Raw genomic sequence first — 15,376 nt, 5'->3', positions numbered from 1 at the left:
GACTCATTACAGAAAATTACAGCCATGCAACGAAAATGATCTTTTAAAATCATGCAGAAAATATGGTTTCTGTATGTTTATCTATTTTAACATGAAGCCTTCACGATTCTCATTTAACATTTCATTCATCTTTACACATCTGCACAGATGTTCATTTGTGTTCAGTGAACATCTCTATATATTGGACGTTTATCCCCCTGCAGCCATTTTTAATCTGCACCACCACCCGTCCGCATGACCCCCCAGACACAGCAGGCTCCGGCAGCCAGCTGTTGGATTAGTGCCACAGTACTATCTCATCGAGGAAGGCGTGTCACTCCCCCAGAATCACTCGGATCCCCTTTGTCCTCGGTGCCCAGCCAGCGACACTCATGGCGGCTGCACCCGTCAGACAGCGGCCCGGGCCGGGGGGAGCCCGGGCGCCGCTCCCGCCTTGCTACTACGAGGGATACCTGGAGAAGCGAGGACCGAAAGAAAAGGTAGGCGCTGCCGGTGCAGACGTAGAGCCATGTTGTTCCAGTGCATGCTAATGATAGACAGGATCTGTGTGTACGAATGCACCGGCTGATCCCCCCCCCCACCCCATTCCCACAGAGCTGTCAACTTCCTTATTGTGTTGGATTGGGCGAGGCGACACTCGAGATCTTTAACATAGCGGATCAGAGATTCATTATCAGTCTGTTTTCTGAAGAGTCTGTGAAGCAATCACGACGTGAGAATCGAAACCCGTCGGCTGTCAAAACGATGCATGTCATTTCAATCACATCACGTGAACGATCTGTGGCTGTGATCTTATAACGAGCCCACTCAGTGTATCTCTCACACACACATGTCTGCCAAGCAGTTTATATCCCAAGATTCACTGCTGACTCAGAGAAATACTCTTCATTTCAGGGTATTGACCTGACAGCCTGGACTGTGCATCTCCCAACATATCTAGTACAAAGTTACACCCAGTCAAGTCATTCATTTTATGAAATATGAATGATCACATACAATAAACAAACACTTAAAGCGATAGAAAGAGCTGTGTCTTATTTGTTTATTTTAATAATACCATTAGTATAATTCAGCATTGGTTTGGAGTCAGTGGGTCACGACATGGAAGCTATTATAAATAAAGTACTTAGCAATCTGCATGTTTTATAAACATACAGATACATATAAGGTAACAAACAAAGAATGGGACACATGCACGTCCTCCCTCTCATAATGCTCATTTTAATGTATTCAGACATGTAATATGAGCCTGGCTCAGGTGCAGGATATCCCAGTGATCCCAGATTGACCACAGCTGAGGCTCCCCTCTCTATCCATCTCTTGGGACAGGAAATGTGAGAGTGATAAAGAAGGGAAGGATCCATTAAATTACGGATGTGGGAAACAGCCCAGTTGTTGTCCCAGCTCTCTCTCTATCTGCTTATTTCCATGTGTGACAGGCATCCAGGCGACTGTGGACATGTCTCTGCGGGAATTCACTGTATTTCTTCAATAACCCCAAGGACACCCATGTAAGTGTGTATACCTTGTATACATGCAAGTGTGCATCATGGTGTGTTGATGCTAACACGCGTTTATGTGTGTGTGTATGGGGGTGATGCAGTTTGTAGAGAAGATGGATCTCAGTGGATTTGTGTCCCTGAAGGACGACTGCAGCCGGGACAGAAACCTGGAGGCGGCCAGACTCATCCTACGCATGAAGGATGGGGAAACCAAACTTACAGTAACTAGTCCCTTACCTTAACCTTAACAACTGAATGACTTATTCTTACCCTTAAACCAAGTCTTCACCCTCAAACAGCTCACTGAAAAAAGTGCAAAATGTCTTCGATATATATGGTCTATTCTCAAAATGCTCCTCATAAAGATATAAGTACAAGTACACACACACACACACACATTCAGTGGTAATCACATTAACTTAAATTGATTTCCTGGAGACTTACTCTAACCGTGACTATAATTATTACTTCCATAATCCTAATCCTAACCTGAACCTTACCTAACATGTCTTCACCTTATTGTGTCATCATTTGTTATGGGAACATATAATGACATTATTATAAAATAAAATGAACTGTTCTTACAAGGTGTTAAGTTCTCTTGTCTTTTCCAGGCACCTAACCTAGAATCAAGGGAGCTGTGGAAAGGTTTCCTCTACTCTGTCATTGATGTAAATACTCATCTTTTGCTCACCAGCATTCCTCTAACTAGTGTCTGCCTCTTGAGCCGTGTAATAAAAAAAAAATCTGCCTTCCACCCAATCCCAGCTCAATGTGCCGTCCTGCCTGACGTTGCTGCCGGGCCAGCTGCAGATGCTGAAGGAGGTGGTGGACAAAGAGAGGTCCAGGCGGAGGATTCGAACACCTACACGTGCTCCTCCCTCCCCGCTCTCCGTGCCTTTAGTAGGAGAGATCCCAGCGTGAGTCCTGCTCTGTGTTCAGAGTAACTGCTTTGGAGTGCGTGAGCACGAGTGTCATCGTCCTCTGTGTGTGGCGTGCAGGTGCTTTCGACCAGTGTCGCGGACAGAGGCTGAAGTCCTCCTGGAGCGACACCCAGACAGTGGCAACATGCTGCTCCGTCCAGGCAGAGATGGATGCTCGCTGGCTGTCACCACTCGACAAGACCTCAACGGGTAAAACACCTGCTGAACATCTGGACACCACAGCTGCCAATTGACACAGACAGATGCCATCTTCACAGCAAAATGTGTGAGCTCTCTATTTGTCTTTTGCTCCAGGTCGGTGTTCAGACATTACCGTGTGACTCAGAGGGACCAAGGCGGTTATGTCATCGATGTAGAAAATCCTGTAAGTGTGTAATAAATGTATAATACATACACAATTCATATTTGACCAAATAAAAGGATGTGGATTTCTTAAATTCAAAATTATTGGAAATACACTAGATCACATGTATTAAGTGGAAAGTAAAAGATTAGATGCTGCTAATATCTCATCTCTCTCTGTCTGAGTGACAATTTGTCAGAACTAACTTATTGTATTAACTTTTTTCTTTATGTCTTTTATTTGAGTTTTCAGAGTGAGTGAGGACGTGGTAACAGTCGAGCACACAGACGATCTTAAACACTGACTGTGAAAATTAATGACAAATGGCTTTTTAACATCATTAATAATCCATCAGATTTTTTTCATATAATCCAACTGTTTTCCTCTTTTCAGATTCCCTGTGCTACACTTCACGAGGTCATTGACGCCCTGGTAGAGAAGACGGCAGGAACTCTTCAACCGTTCCTACTGGAGGAGCCATATGAGGAGAATATCAGTGAGGAACACTTTACTTCTTCTGCTTTTTTTTTAATCTTTCTCTCACCATAAATCTACTAGTCCCAACACAATTATTACTCCTTTTATGTCACCAGCATATGTTTCTGCCAATGATGAAAATGGAGAAAGGATCCTCCACACTGCCCCCACCAGCCCCCTTCCAAAGGCTCCTGCCCTGCCGCCTAAACAAGGTTTGTCTTTTCAACATGACACACAGACAGATAGTCACAGACAGTCACAGACAGACAGCCTTAGGGTGCTTTCACATCAACCCTTGGTCCAGACTTTTCAGTTTAGTTAGAATCAAAAATAAAGGTGACTAGGACCATGGTTCTAACCAAATGACCTATGTTTATTCCAAGAGGAAGTCTCCGTCATGGTTCGTTTCCTTCTCAGTGTGAAAACACTTTTTGGGATAGTTCAGACTTTCAGACCAACAGGAAGTTGAGGACAATAAAAAAGGAACAGCCGAGAAGCAGAAATGAGCTGTGGTGCCACATGGGGGAGGGAGGAGCTACCATTTTTTATTTCAATTTGTTAGGAAGTTATATACACCCCAATATAAGACACAAAAATGCAGCCCACATAGATAATGACGATGTTAGTATGTCACACAAAAGTCTTAATTGCAATGTGAGACTACAGACTGTAAAGATGGACGACATGACAACTTATCAAAAGTGAAGCCAATGTGTCTCAATCGCTACCTGGTGGCTGGTTGCAGTAAAGGTTATTAACCTGACCTTCTCCTTGTGAGTGTATGGGACATGGACCAAACTATAAAGTCAAAGCACACATCAAAAATATTTTCCCACTGGAAATTTTGTTTCAAATGGTTATTTGATGCTATAAAAATGGGGGGACATCTGAGACTGACTTCTGATTGGTCCAGCACGTATTTCGACTGGACCTCCCCCCTGCAGCTCCATCCCCTGATTGCTACTGTGCAGACTCTGGCTCCAAATGTGCAAGATGGCAGCATTTGTATCTGGGGTATTCTAGCTTAATTTCTGGAAAGTTGGAGGAAGTTGAGACGTGTCATCCATCTTCATACACAGACTATGTAGGAATCCAAATCTTATCGGATAAAATGTGAACGACGCAACAAAGACATGGAGCTTGGTTTGGAGCTTGGTTTGGACCTTCAGGTGTGAAAACACTTAGTGATCACTGCATGCTTTCATTCTGGTGCAGATCGGTGGTGCAGCAGCAGTCCCCTGTCCAGGTCCCCCGCCCCAGACCGCCGTATCCTGACCACGTCTGTACCGGCCTCGCCCACCAACCCGATGAGACGACTCATCCTCTCTCCTTCACCTCTTGCACAGAGTGAGTAGATAAAGTACAGACGTCACCTGCAGCAGTCGATCCTCAGGCCTTTCAGCTCAAAGTGTTTATCCTCTGTCTCTCCGCAGCGCTCAACGAGGAACTCAAAATGAAGCTGGAGATGAGACGAGCCAGTCAGGACTGATTTCGATCGGGAGGAACTACTTCCTATCACAGCGAACTCAATCTTCAGTGCCAAACCCCTTCTCACCGCAGCTATGTACTCATCCTGTGCCTTCTGGGCGGACGACAAGGGACTACAAACACCGCCATTTTCTTTTTAGTGCTTCGTCCACATGCATCAAACTGTTTACAAACCGCCGTCCCACCAAATTATTACTTTCCCTTCTGTGAATCAATGTGACTGGCAGCTAAAACCTCCAGGAGAAACCCCTAAAACACTCGGACCACCAACGGAGCCGAATGTTTTCCTGTCTGAGCCCGTGTCTGTTTGTGCTGACCTGCTGATGTCACTGCCGCACCTGAGACACTTTATCTGCTCCGAAAGTAAAATAAACCAGACGCGCTCAGGTTTCAGCCCAGCGGCCTCCACCTTCCTCGTCATCTTACATCTAGTTATCATGTGAATACAGTTGAGCTGGCCTGAAGGTGAAACCTGCACAGTCTCTGCCTGCTGCTCTGAGTGTTATATGTGGTTAATAAGCATTGATAACCATTAATATGTTGTTGATCGAAACAGCTACACCACCCTGGTTCATTTCAAACCCAACTTTGACTGTAATGTCGGTGCTGATTTTAAAGTGTTTCCTTATTCTCTGCTACTGTGTATATGTGCTACTGTATGGTGCTACGACTCACCAGTGCTCAGACCTGCTCGGAGCCTCCGCTGTTCCCCTTCAAGAACATCTATCTGCTGTGTGTGAGGGTGCCCTCTAGTGGAAGGGCTGTAAACTAAAGAGACAGAACACTAATTAAGTATTAAGTACACAAGAACCAGAAACTTGGCAAAGACCAAAAGTTTTATTTTCCAGATTGAACCCACGAAGGGTTTTGGCTATCACAGTATTATACCCTACCTTTTTGCCTTCAATAACAAAATGATAATGTATTACAGATCTGAGGGTAGTTTTTTTCTACATGGGAAACATTATTTGACATTTCTGTAGCAGATTTAATATGTCTGAGCACTCGTGGAAAACTGTGATCAACTGACTTGAGTCTTCTAACAATGATCGGTTTCTCGTACATGTATGTTTGTACAATATGTGATGTGTCCACTTGATCACTATTGAAGAATAGTGTTTGTTAGATATTGAGGGCATTAAATTGTTTTTGCATGGATCTCAGTCGTTCCTCATCTGGAGTTGAAAGTATGACCCTCCAGTGACATCATGAAACTACGGGAATCAGAAGTTATTGGAATTAATTGCTACCATGAGTGGCTGGTTCGGGAGATGATCCATAATCAAGATATTTTACCACAAATAAATAGAAGGAAAAAAACTATTTTTGTAAAAGTTTACTTTTCTACACTTCAGTAGGGAAGTATATTTCCACATTCCATCTGTGATCTCACAAATAATACACACATACTGTATATATACAGATTATACTGAATATAAAGATGGACGACCTGACAGCCAGCTCCTCAAAAGTGAAGCCAAAGTGTCTCAATCTCCCTCTGCTGGCTGGTTGCAGTATATCATAAACCCTGCCTACTTTATGCTACTTTATGCTAAACTAAACCAAAGGTATATGTCAAATAACTTTTTTCTCTGAGATAGTTTCTGTCATTTTAGGTACTTTATCACACTGTTTGTTCAAGTGTTAATATTTATGGTAAGTTTGGTTTTAATAAGTTATTTTGATGCTATAAAAATAGGTGAAATGTCCAGATTAACATTTTTATGATTAGTTGAGTGGTTGGCCTCATTTCTGGATTTTGGGAGGAAGTAGAGATGGGTTTTATGTGACAGATTTACACTGAGGCTATTTTCATCAGGAAGTGTATACTGTCTTTTCTACTACTACTTAGCTGAAACCTATACATCTGTAGGAAATACATGTTCCTCTTTCATTTGTTAGTTTGCAAAACCACCTGCTATTTTTTTCAAACCACTTGAACTAACATTTTCAAACGGAACTAACATGTACCAAAGAAGAACAAACAAAGAACAGTGCGTATATGGACGATGTAAGATGGAAGTAGGCGTATTAAAAGAGGGGCATAGGCAAAGCATTCATCTACTGAGCAGAAATGCTGCCCTAAGAATGGCTGATCCACAGCAACAATCATTTTGTGAGGACCTCCTTAAATTCTATAATGTTGTGTATGGGAGACAATAACTGCACCATAATCCTGAAGAAGAACATTTTTAAGGTTTGGTTGAAGACTGGAATGTCTATTGTGCATTACGAGACTCTAGGAGAGAGGCCCTCCACACCCCGAGTTCCTTTGTCTGGAGCCCCCCAAGTCCTTTGTTGTGCTACTGGCTTGAGGACCTTGAAGTTCACACATAAAAGCCTGAGATAAGTAAGATATCCATCCATCCATTATTTCTACTGCTTTACCGGAAGCTGGAGACAGTCCCAGCGGACACTTGGCCAGCGTATTACGTAATATGTGGCCTGTCAGGTATATGTATATTATAGGATGTAATACGCTTTAATCCAATTCTGTGTTTTTAGGAATTCACAACACTGGGTTTGGCTGATGTTTTGTAAGAGAGGGATGGAATTTGGATTTGTTTTGTGTTTATTGAATTTGTCTCCATTGCAGAATAGGTCTGCCCTGTGGGCAAAACAACAAGTAGCTGCAAGTTTGGACTTTTTGCACAATGTGGAAGTTGCATCAACCAAATTCATATGAAAGTGATTATGACTCCATTATCTGTGGTTGATTTGTATTATGTATAGATTATGTGTGTGCAGGTGCAACATTATTACACTGGATGTGTTGAGAATATGAGAGGAATGGAACTAATGGCTCCCCTTGTGCAAGACAGAAAAACACTGGGTTACTCAATCTCTCCTGTCCGGACATGTTGGACATGTTGGCTCTGTTGGAAAACAGCAGCTTTCATCATTCACCTCGCCCGTCTGGAGTCAGCTGTGTCATCTGCTCTAAGGCACTCAGGTGCACTGGACGAGTTTTAATCTGACCAGAGATCAGCGTCTTTCCGCCGCGTCAGCCCGAAGGAGGGAACAACAATAACACAACTAGCAGAGCTGCCATTGAGACGCTTCTCACCGCGGGCTGAGAGCCGGGGGTCTGTCCAGTGACGGAGCTTCGCTGTGTCTTAGAGGGGACACACAGACACACAGAGACAGACACACAGAGACGCTACTTCTTTCCTGTTTCCGCACGTTTAACCTTTAACTTACTTGCGCGCTTCTTTCTCGTCAGCGGCTGTTGTGTCGGGTTCATTTCTCGTTTTTTTGTATTTGTTCATCTTCAACCTGAGCTCGTCTTCACACCGACCTGCAGCGGACCGTCGCCGAGATCCTTCAAACTGCGCCGAACTCACAGGTGCTGGGACTACTTTCCTGAATGGAGGCGCACACAGTCTCGGGCGTGTCCGCGCGCAGGTAAGTGTCGCGTTGAACCTGCTGAGCTGCCGAATGAAGGTTTGTGTGTGTGAGAGTTTACAGCTTTACTACATGCCGTAAAATAACAACTTGTGTTTTAATTAAAGTGAAACAAAGTACTAGCTAACTGCTAAACTGTTTTCTGTGTCGCGTTACTAACACAACAACGTGGTTTAAACAACCTATTATCAGCAGCTGGCAGTTTAATGCTACAAATCGAGCTGGCTTTTCATTGCCGGGGGCCATATGGCGCAAAAGTGCAGTGTGTGGGTGTGTTGGGTGGGTGTGGGTGTGTGTTTCCGGCCCAGGTATTCCTCATGTTGTGGGGACCTGAATGTAGTTACACAATCACACTATGGGGACAAAGCAAGTCCGTGTATGTGAATAAAACCAGTTTAAAGCGACGACATGATTTGTGAGTTAGGTTTAAGCTAGGTTTAGGCTACGGTTAGCTTTGAACTAGGTTTAGGCAAGAAGTGAGGTAAGAGTAAATCCCAATGAAATCAATGTAAATCAACGCAATGTCGTCTGAAGTCCACGAGACACTACTGTGTGGTTGTGTGTGTATGTGTGCACATCTCTTTCTATAGCTTAGGGCCAGTTTCTGTTCAATACCATCATTGTGAGGACATTTTGATCAGCCCTCACAAATTCAAAGGGCTGTTTGAGGGTTGAGACCTGGTTTTAGGGTTAGAATTAGGTTTAGGTTAGGGTTAGGCCTTTTATTTATGATCCTTAGTGTAAGGAGCTAGAGAATGCATTATGCTAATGACTGTCCTCACTCTAGAGAGACTTGTGTGTGTGTGTGTACTCATTTTTCCTTTTCCAGCATAAACACAGACCTTCTCAGGTCCAGTAAACCTCATGAGGACCTACAGCCCAGTCCCAATGAATTAAAACATCATTTCTGAGCTCCTGGTTAAGGTTAGGGATAAGATGGAACTGGAGGTTAGGGTTGGGCATGAATTGGTCATGGTTATGGATAAGGTTCTGGTTCGGCTGCCAACAATCAATGTAAGTCAGTGCAAAGTCCTACTAAGGAAAGCTGCACAAACCAGTGTGCGTGTGTGTGTTGAGCGAAGCTGGCTATGGCCCCCAGGGACAAATATGTGAAACATCTTATCAGAGCTGCATTCTCTGACATGCTGCAGCTCATCGGTGAAACGCGGCACATCTCTGTTGGGAAAGAAGCCCCTTCATTGGTTCACACCTACTCCGCAGGTCGTAGGAACACCGTCTGCAGGACAAGATCACTTGTGACAACAGCTGTCATAGCTACAGCTCTGAGCAGGCAGAGGAAGTGTAGGATTTCTTAACTGCGGTGCAGTGATGACTCGAACCATAGTGTTTCCTGTCACTTCATGTAAAACTGCTCTTGCAACAAACTCGGTCACCGGCGCTCATCTGCACCACACTTTTGGCAGCGTCTGTGCATCTCATTGTGTGCTTGTGTTTGGTGCTGCAGGAGAGCTGAGGTTGACATGCCTGCACCCTGCTGAATGCCTTTCATGGCCCTGCATTAACATCACTATGGCACTGACAGAATTACTGCTGTGCTGACTTTAGCTCACTCTGCTCCCTCTGGCCATTCCTCTACTTTTTCTCTCTTTTTTCCCTTTGTGTCTTTCACCTTGTTTTCAACACATCTTTAAGGATTCTCCTCACATCTCATTTCCCCCATTTGTTTTGTGTCTGTCTTTACACAGCCTAAGATTTTGTATTTTTCATCTTTCAGGTCTCACGTTTGGTGAGTTGATTGTGATACCCATCCAACCTTGTCTCTTTCAGCCTTCCTCTGCTTTGTCTCTTTGGTGTGGGCCATCTATCTCACCATGGACAGCCCGCTGAGCGGAGCCAGTGAAGGGGCCGGGGCTCTTCAGCCTGCACAGACCTCACCACGTCATAGATGCCACTTGCTGTCTCTACCTCTGTGAGAGTGACTGTTGGGGAAACAATAAAGCGTAAATTCCTCTCAGCTTGAACAAAGGAGCCATGCATCCGCTGCTCTCCCTCTGCGTCTTTTGGCTGCTGCCCGTGGCCTTGGTGCTGGAAGACGCCTCACCACTGGACTGTGTTCCCCGCAAAACTGTGCCCCATGATAGTGAGTGTTACTGCCTGTTTGTATACTCTTAGCTTACAGTGTGTCATCCCATATTGGCAAACACAGTTAAATAAGGGATAGACTCATTGGGAAACAGGGTGGCTGCTCAATAATGAATCGGTCATGTTCTGTCAATAGTGGTCAAGGCTCACCTGTTTCACGAGAAAGGCGTTTTCAACTACTCCACCATGTTGTTGAGAGAAGACCTGGATCTGCTGCTGCTGGGTGCCAGGGAGGCAGTGTATGCTCTTGACCTCAACAACATCTCCAAGAAACATGCCTCAGTAAGAACACCTTTTGTCTACTATGCGGTTATGGCCAGTTCCATCTTGGAGCAAGGCCCGTTGATTGTTAGCTTTTGGAAATTCTTATCAGAGATTTCTTGGATGACGGCTAGAATTTTTTTAATTATAAGAACAAACTTCCGCGTTGGGCCCGACTCTGTGACCTGAATTCAACCTCTCAGGCTTATGTTGCTCTTGGGTTTTAATCTTGTCCAAACAAACTTTGAAATGCAAGTGTCGAGTTTGGAGGTAATGTTTTAACTTAACACAGGAAAACAACTAGTTTATGGTGAAACTTGCCTCACAGATTTCAACTACCTCTGGCGTTGCGTTTATCAACCTCTATGATAGGAAACCCATTGTGGTGGAATGTGTAACAAAAACTGTTGTCTCTCCTAGGTGAAATGGGAAGTGACAAAAGAACAAAAAGATGAGTGCACAAACAAAGGCAAAGATCCTGAGGTGGGTCCCTTCTGGTTTTTCTCACTAGAACTGACTATGCATTGAGCAGATGTACTTATTGCTTTTTTGATCTGTATTTACAGAAGGACTGCATGAACTATATAAGGATATTACATAAGATGGAGGATAACAGGATGTATGTGTGTGGAACCAATGCCTTCGATCCAGAGTGTGATTACATGGTAAGAGCCGCTTGTCATTTTGTACAAACTAAACTGCTGTATAAATTTTCCGTCTAATGAATTGCTGTGTGTCAATGCAGTCCTATGCAGATGGGAAGCTGACTCTCGAGAAGAAAGAAGAGGATGGCAAAGGGAAGTGTCCATTTGATCCTTCTCAGAGATACAGCTCCATCATGGTTGGTGAGTAGCTCTTCAACAACAGATTAAGAAATCAAGATTGTTAAAGGAGATATATTATAAAAAGTCCACAGTAAATCCAAAGAAAACACTGCTCCAGAAACATCCTTATCAGGAGTTTGGGTTTTACTTTTGGGCTCACGTGACAATGCTCTACATTTGCATAATGCATGTAGTGGCTAGTGTGGCGCTAGCAAAGCCAGATAAAGTGAGAGTAGCATCAAACATTTCCTACTTGTGCTGGAGGCTGTTGACCAATCACAACAGAGACGGCTAGCTGGCCAATGAGAGCAGACTAGGCTTTATTGGAAGTGGGGCCTTTAAAATGGGGACATTTTAATTTAAATTTTTGTGTTTTCTGTCTTGTTTCAATAGATAACAACCTTTACTCAGCCACTTCAATTAACTTCCTGGGCTCTGAACCAATCCTGATGCGCAGCTCTCCTGTCTCCATACGCACCGAGTTCAAGACTTCCTGGCTTAACGGTAAGATGTGATGTTTTTTAAAATAATTAATGTTTGGACTTCACTGTCTCTGCACTGAACTTGTTGAGCTTTGCTGGATAGCTGAGTCAAAGTTAATGTCTTTTCTCTTTTATACACCAGAGCCCCATTTCGTTTCTATGGCTCAGATGCCAGAGAGTGACAAAAATGAGGAGGGAGATGACGACAAGGTTTACTTGTTCTTCAGTGAGACGGCTGTGGAGTGCGACTGCTACAACAAACTGATGGTCTCCCGTGTAGCCCGCGTCTGCAAGGTGATTAAGAGCTCACCATGCGTGTGCTTATTTTAACAGCTCCATTTACCCACACAATAGTATATAAACAGTGCTTCCTCAGTTACGCTCGTTTCGCCCTGTTCCGTTGTTTGATTGGAGGTTTCCGTTTGTATGGAATTAAAGGTGTGTCTGTGCCCACAGGGGGATCTTGGAGGTCAGAGGACTTTGCAGAAGAAGTGGACATCCTTCCTGAAGGCCAGGATGGATTGTCCGGTGCTGGAGTCCCAGCTGCCGCACATAATACAGGATACTTACCTCTGGTGTGACCCCCAGCTGCACTGGAAGGACTGTATGTTCTATGCCATCTTCACACCACAGTGGTGAGTTTGGTTTAACAGACGTGTTAGTGTGTTTGTCCAAGAGGAAGGAGGCTAGCTTTTTTTCTTTAACGGTCTTTGGCTCTTTAATGTTTTTTGGCACACCGCTCGGCTCACATTTTCTGTGTTCGTGTTTCAGGGGCACATCAGACCTGTCTGCAGTGTGTGCGTACAAGGTGTCTGAGATCAGCAAAGTGTTTGCGCAGGGGAAGTACAAGACTCCAGTCCCCGTAGAAACCTCTTTTGTCAAGTGGGTGATGTATAGCGGAGATGTCCCCGTCCCTCGGCCTGGAGCTGTGAGTGTGCCCACTGTGTGTGTGTGTGTGCCTGTGTGTGTGTGAGAAACAAAACAAAATCTCCAAAAGCAACTCCTTTTTGTTTTTTAACGAGTGGCCCAGCAGAAAGCTGACTCCTTTTGTACTCTGACTCCGTTGTTCTCCCTTTGCTCTTTCCTTGCCCTCCTCTCTCTCGCCAGTGCATAAACAACGAGGCTCGTAAAGCGGGTATAAATCAGACTCTGGACCTCCCTGATCGGACCCTTCAATTTATCAAAGATAGGCCCCTCATGGACCAGTCCATCCAGCCAATAGGAGACAAGCCACTGCTGGTGCGAAGGGGAGCTACATTCACACGCATCATAGTCAATGAAATGCAGGACGCAGATGGCGAGATGTATCACGTGATGTTTGTTGGCACAGGTGTGTGTGGTCATTTTTTTTATAAATGCTGCAAACTGCCACTTCCTGTGTGTATTTCAATTCGCTGCTTTTAAAAAGTGGACAAGATGAGTGTTACACGTGAGGCCATTTGCGTTAGTGTATAAAATGTTATGTTGTTCTGTTTTTATATGAAAAGACGAGGGCACCATGCTGAAAGCGGTGAACTACGATGGAGAGATGTTCATCATAGAGGAAATACAACTTTTCGATCCCCCGGAGCCAATCAAGATTCTGAAATTTTCGAATGTCACGGTAATTTGAAACTCAAACACAGCGAAACATGTGTCGCTGTATATATATAACTATTCATGTTTATTATATATTTCTGCACATACAACATTGTGATTATTCTGCGTGTGTGTGCACAGGCTCAGCTCTATGCAGGTTCAGACTACGGAGCAGCACAGATACCACTGGCCAGCTGTGAGCGGTCCTCATCCTGCATGGACTGCATTCTAGCAAGAGACCCTTACTGTGGCTGGGACAATGTTGTTCGGAAATGCGTTGCCCTCTCGAGTTCACAAAGGTACAGGCAGCTCTTCAGACGAGCAGTGTCGTGTTCTGGTTCAGCCAAACTAATATTTCCGTTATTTTTGCATCTTCAGAAAGCTGATCCAAAGTTTGAAAAAAGGAGACGCCTCTCTTTGCCCAGATGCTGGTGAGTCAGAGCACAGTTGAACCGACGCAGTGTGTTCAGCACGTTTATTTGGATCTTGAATAAAACTGAATGTGTCAGGGTTTGCATTTTTTCCTTCTTAAGGCTCATTAATGCTAAACATAAATTAGAGCCTCAGTGTCCACTCTGCGTTCCTTTCATCTGTATTTGTGCACATCTTCTGAAAACTTACAGATATGAATTGAGCAGATGAAACAGAGCAGTGCCCTAGGAAATCACTGGGCAGGGGGGGCAGTGTAGCCAATAGTCCAAGAGAGACAAGCATTAGACACAAGGAAGATTAACTCATCATAATTGAGGTCATTTGTGTCTGTTTGGTTTTCAGACCCTTTTAAACCAGTGAATAGGTCCATCTGGCCTGGTAGCAACACGAAGCTCCATTGCCCTTCGTCTTCCAACTTGGCAGGGACCAGGTGGGAGCGGGACAAACAACGTCTGACCCCCTCAGACCGTTTTCAGCTACAACAAGACGGACTGTATATCTTCAACGTCTCAGACAGAGATGGTGGTCGCTACCGCTGCCTGTCTGTGGAGCGCTCGAAAACCAACGAGTACACAACCACTGTGGCAGAGTACCAGCTCACAATAGCCACGGCAGGCTCAGGCAAGAGCATTGATACATTGTCTCCACAAGCCCAGAAGGACGGCCCCTCTGTGGCTGGTCTGCAGGCCGTAGTAGCCATCCTGGTCATTTCCCTACTTGTTCTTTTGGCCTGGAACTTTTACAAAGGACACATACCACTTCCCTGCAAGTGTGGGAAGAAAAATGGCCAACAATCCCACGAGGAAGGGGGGCTGAATCCTGAGTGGCACCATGAGGCACAGAGGTCTGCGGCGGCAGAGGACAAGCCCATGGTGTCCGGAAGAGACAACGGCAGAAGCAATAACAACCACACCGGAGAGGAGGTGGAGTTCAGTGCTGCAGGGGGAGAATGAATAACCTACCACCGCTGCAGCACATTGATGATGAGTCCAAAATTGGAAAATGACAAGCAAATTATTCAATTTACTCTTGAGGGGAGATTTAAGTTTTAACAAAAGGTAAGGCAGACTTTTGTTTCAAAGCACAAATAGATTCATCGGTTCGTCTGTAATATCTCAGTTGAGACATTGATTTTCATAAGAATTCCAATAGGTTGGAGTAAAAGGTTACTTCCAGATTAACGAAACCTTGTTTTAAGAATCTATGAACTGTTTTGTACAAATGAGTTGCTTGAATTTCAACAGTAGAATGTACATTTTAATAAGTATGTTTTTAGTTTTTTTACTAATTGTTGTAAATTCTGTTATGGGTTGAGTTTTCTTGTAAAGATTGGTGTGGTTTTTAACAGGGAATGTACAATGACTAAAATTGAGCCAATTTCTTCCTAACCACTAAATGCAAAGATTTGTTTTGTTGTATTAAAACCATTTTCTACCTGATGCATGTGTTGTTGCATTGAATCCAAATATTTGCAACAGGGTTTTTACTAGTTTTCTACGACAGGACTTGACATGAATGTGAAGAACAGATGTGGACG

The 15,376-nt window shown here is 44.2% G+C and overlaps 2 protein-coding genes and 1 long non-coding RNA gene across 3 annotated transcripts; 2 read left to right on the top strand and 1 right to left on the bottom strand.

Annotated features, from left to right (window-relative positions):
- The first annotated feature begins 371 nt into the window (after window positions 1-371).
- stap2a (signal transducing adaptor family member 2a) lies at window positions 372-5,912 on the top strand. The gene is made up of 11 exons (XM_053437857.1): window positions 372-479; window positions 1,440-1,511; window positions 1,604-1,723; window positions 2,117-2,173; window positions 2,271-2,422; window positions 2,504-2,635; window positions 2,741-2,810; window positions 3,183-3,285; window positions 3,383-3,478; window positions 4,482-4,613; window positions 4,700-5,912. The coding sequence occupies exons 1-11, from the start codon at window positions 372-374 to the stop codon at window positions 4,753-4,755; spliced, it is 1,098 nt and encodes a 365-aa protein (XP_053293832.1). The 3' UTR covers window positions 4,756-5,912.
- On the bottom strand, window positions 3,770-5,594 carry LOC128454449 (uncharacterized). The gene is made up of 2 exons (XR_008341629.1): window positions 5,430-5,594; window positions 3,770-4,725 (listed from the first exon to the last, which is right to left on the bottom strand). It is a non-coding gene; the product is annotated as an uncharacterized LOC128454449 (long non-coding RNA).
- A 1,676-nt stretch (window positions 5,913-7,588) lies between the features above and the next one.
- Window positions 7,589-15,278, top strand: sema4e (semaphorin 4e). The gene is made up of 15 exons (XM_053437856.1): window positions 7,589-8,159; window positions 9,948-10,260; window positions 10,399-10,544; window positions 10,944-11,006; window positions 11,090-11,188; window positions 11,269-11,368; window positions 11,741-11,851; window positions 11,972-12,123; window positions 12,286-12,464; window positions 12,601-12,757; window positions 12,937-13,159; window positions 13,317-13,432; window positions 13,549-13,706; window positions 13,786-13,838; window positions 14,182-15,278. Exons 2-15 carry the CDS (start codon window positions 10,152-10,154, stop codon window positions 14,790-14,792), a joined length of 2,277 nt encoding a protein of 758 aa, XP_053293831.1. The 5' UTR covers window positions 7,589-8,159; window positions 9,948-10,151; the 3' UTR covers window positions 14,793-15,278.
- Window positions 15,279-15,376: the final 98 nt, after the last annotated feature.

Source organism: Pleuronectes platessa, chromosome 13 (assembly GCF_947347685.1).
Source record: "Pleuronectes platessa chromosome 13, fPlePla1.1, whole genome shotgun sequence".
Lineage (NCBI taxonomy): Eukaryota > Metazoa > Chordata > Actinopteri > Pleuronectiformes > Pleuronectidae > Pleuronectes > Pleuronectes platessa.
The sequence above is the reverse complement of the archived record's forward strand: the minus strand, read 5'-3'. Positions and strand labels throughout refer to the sequence as shown.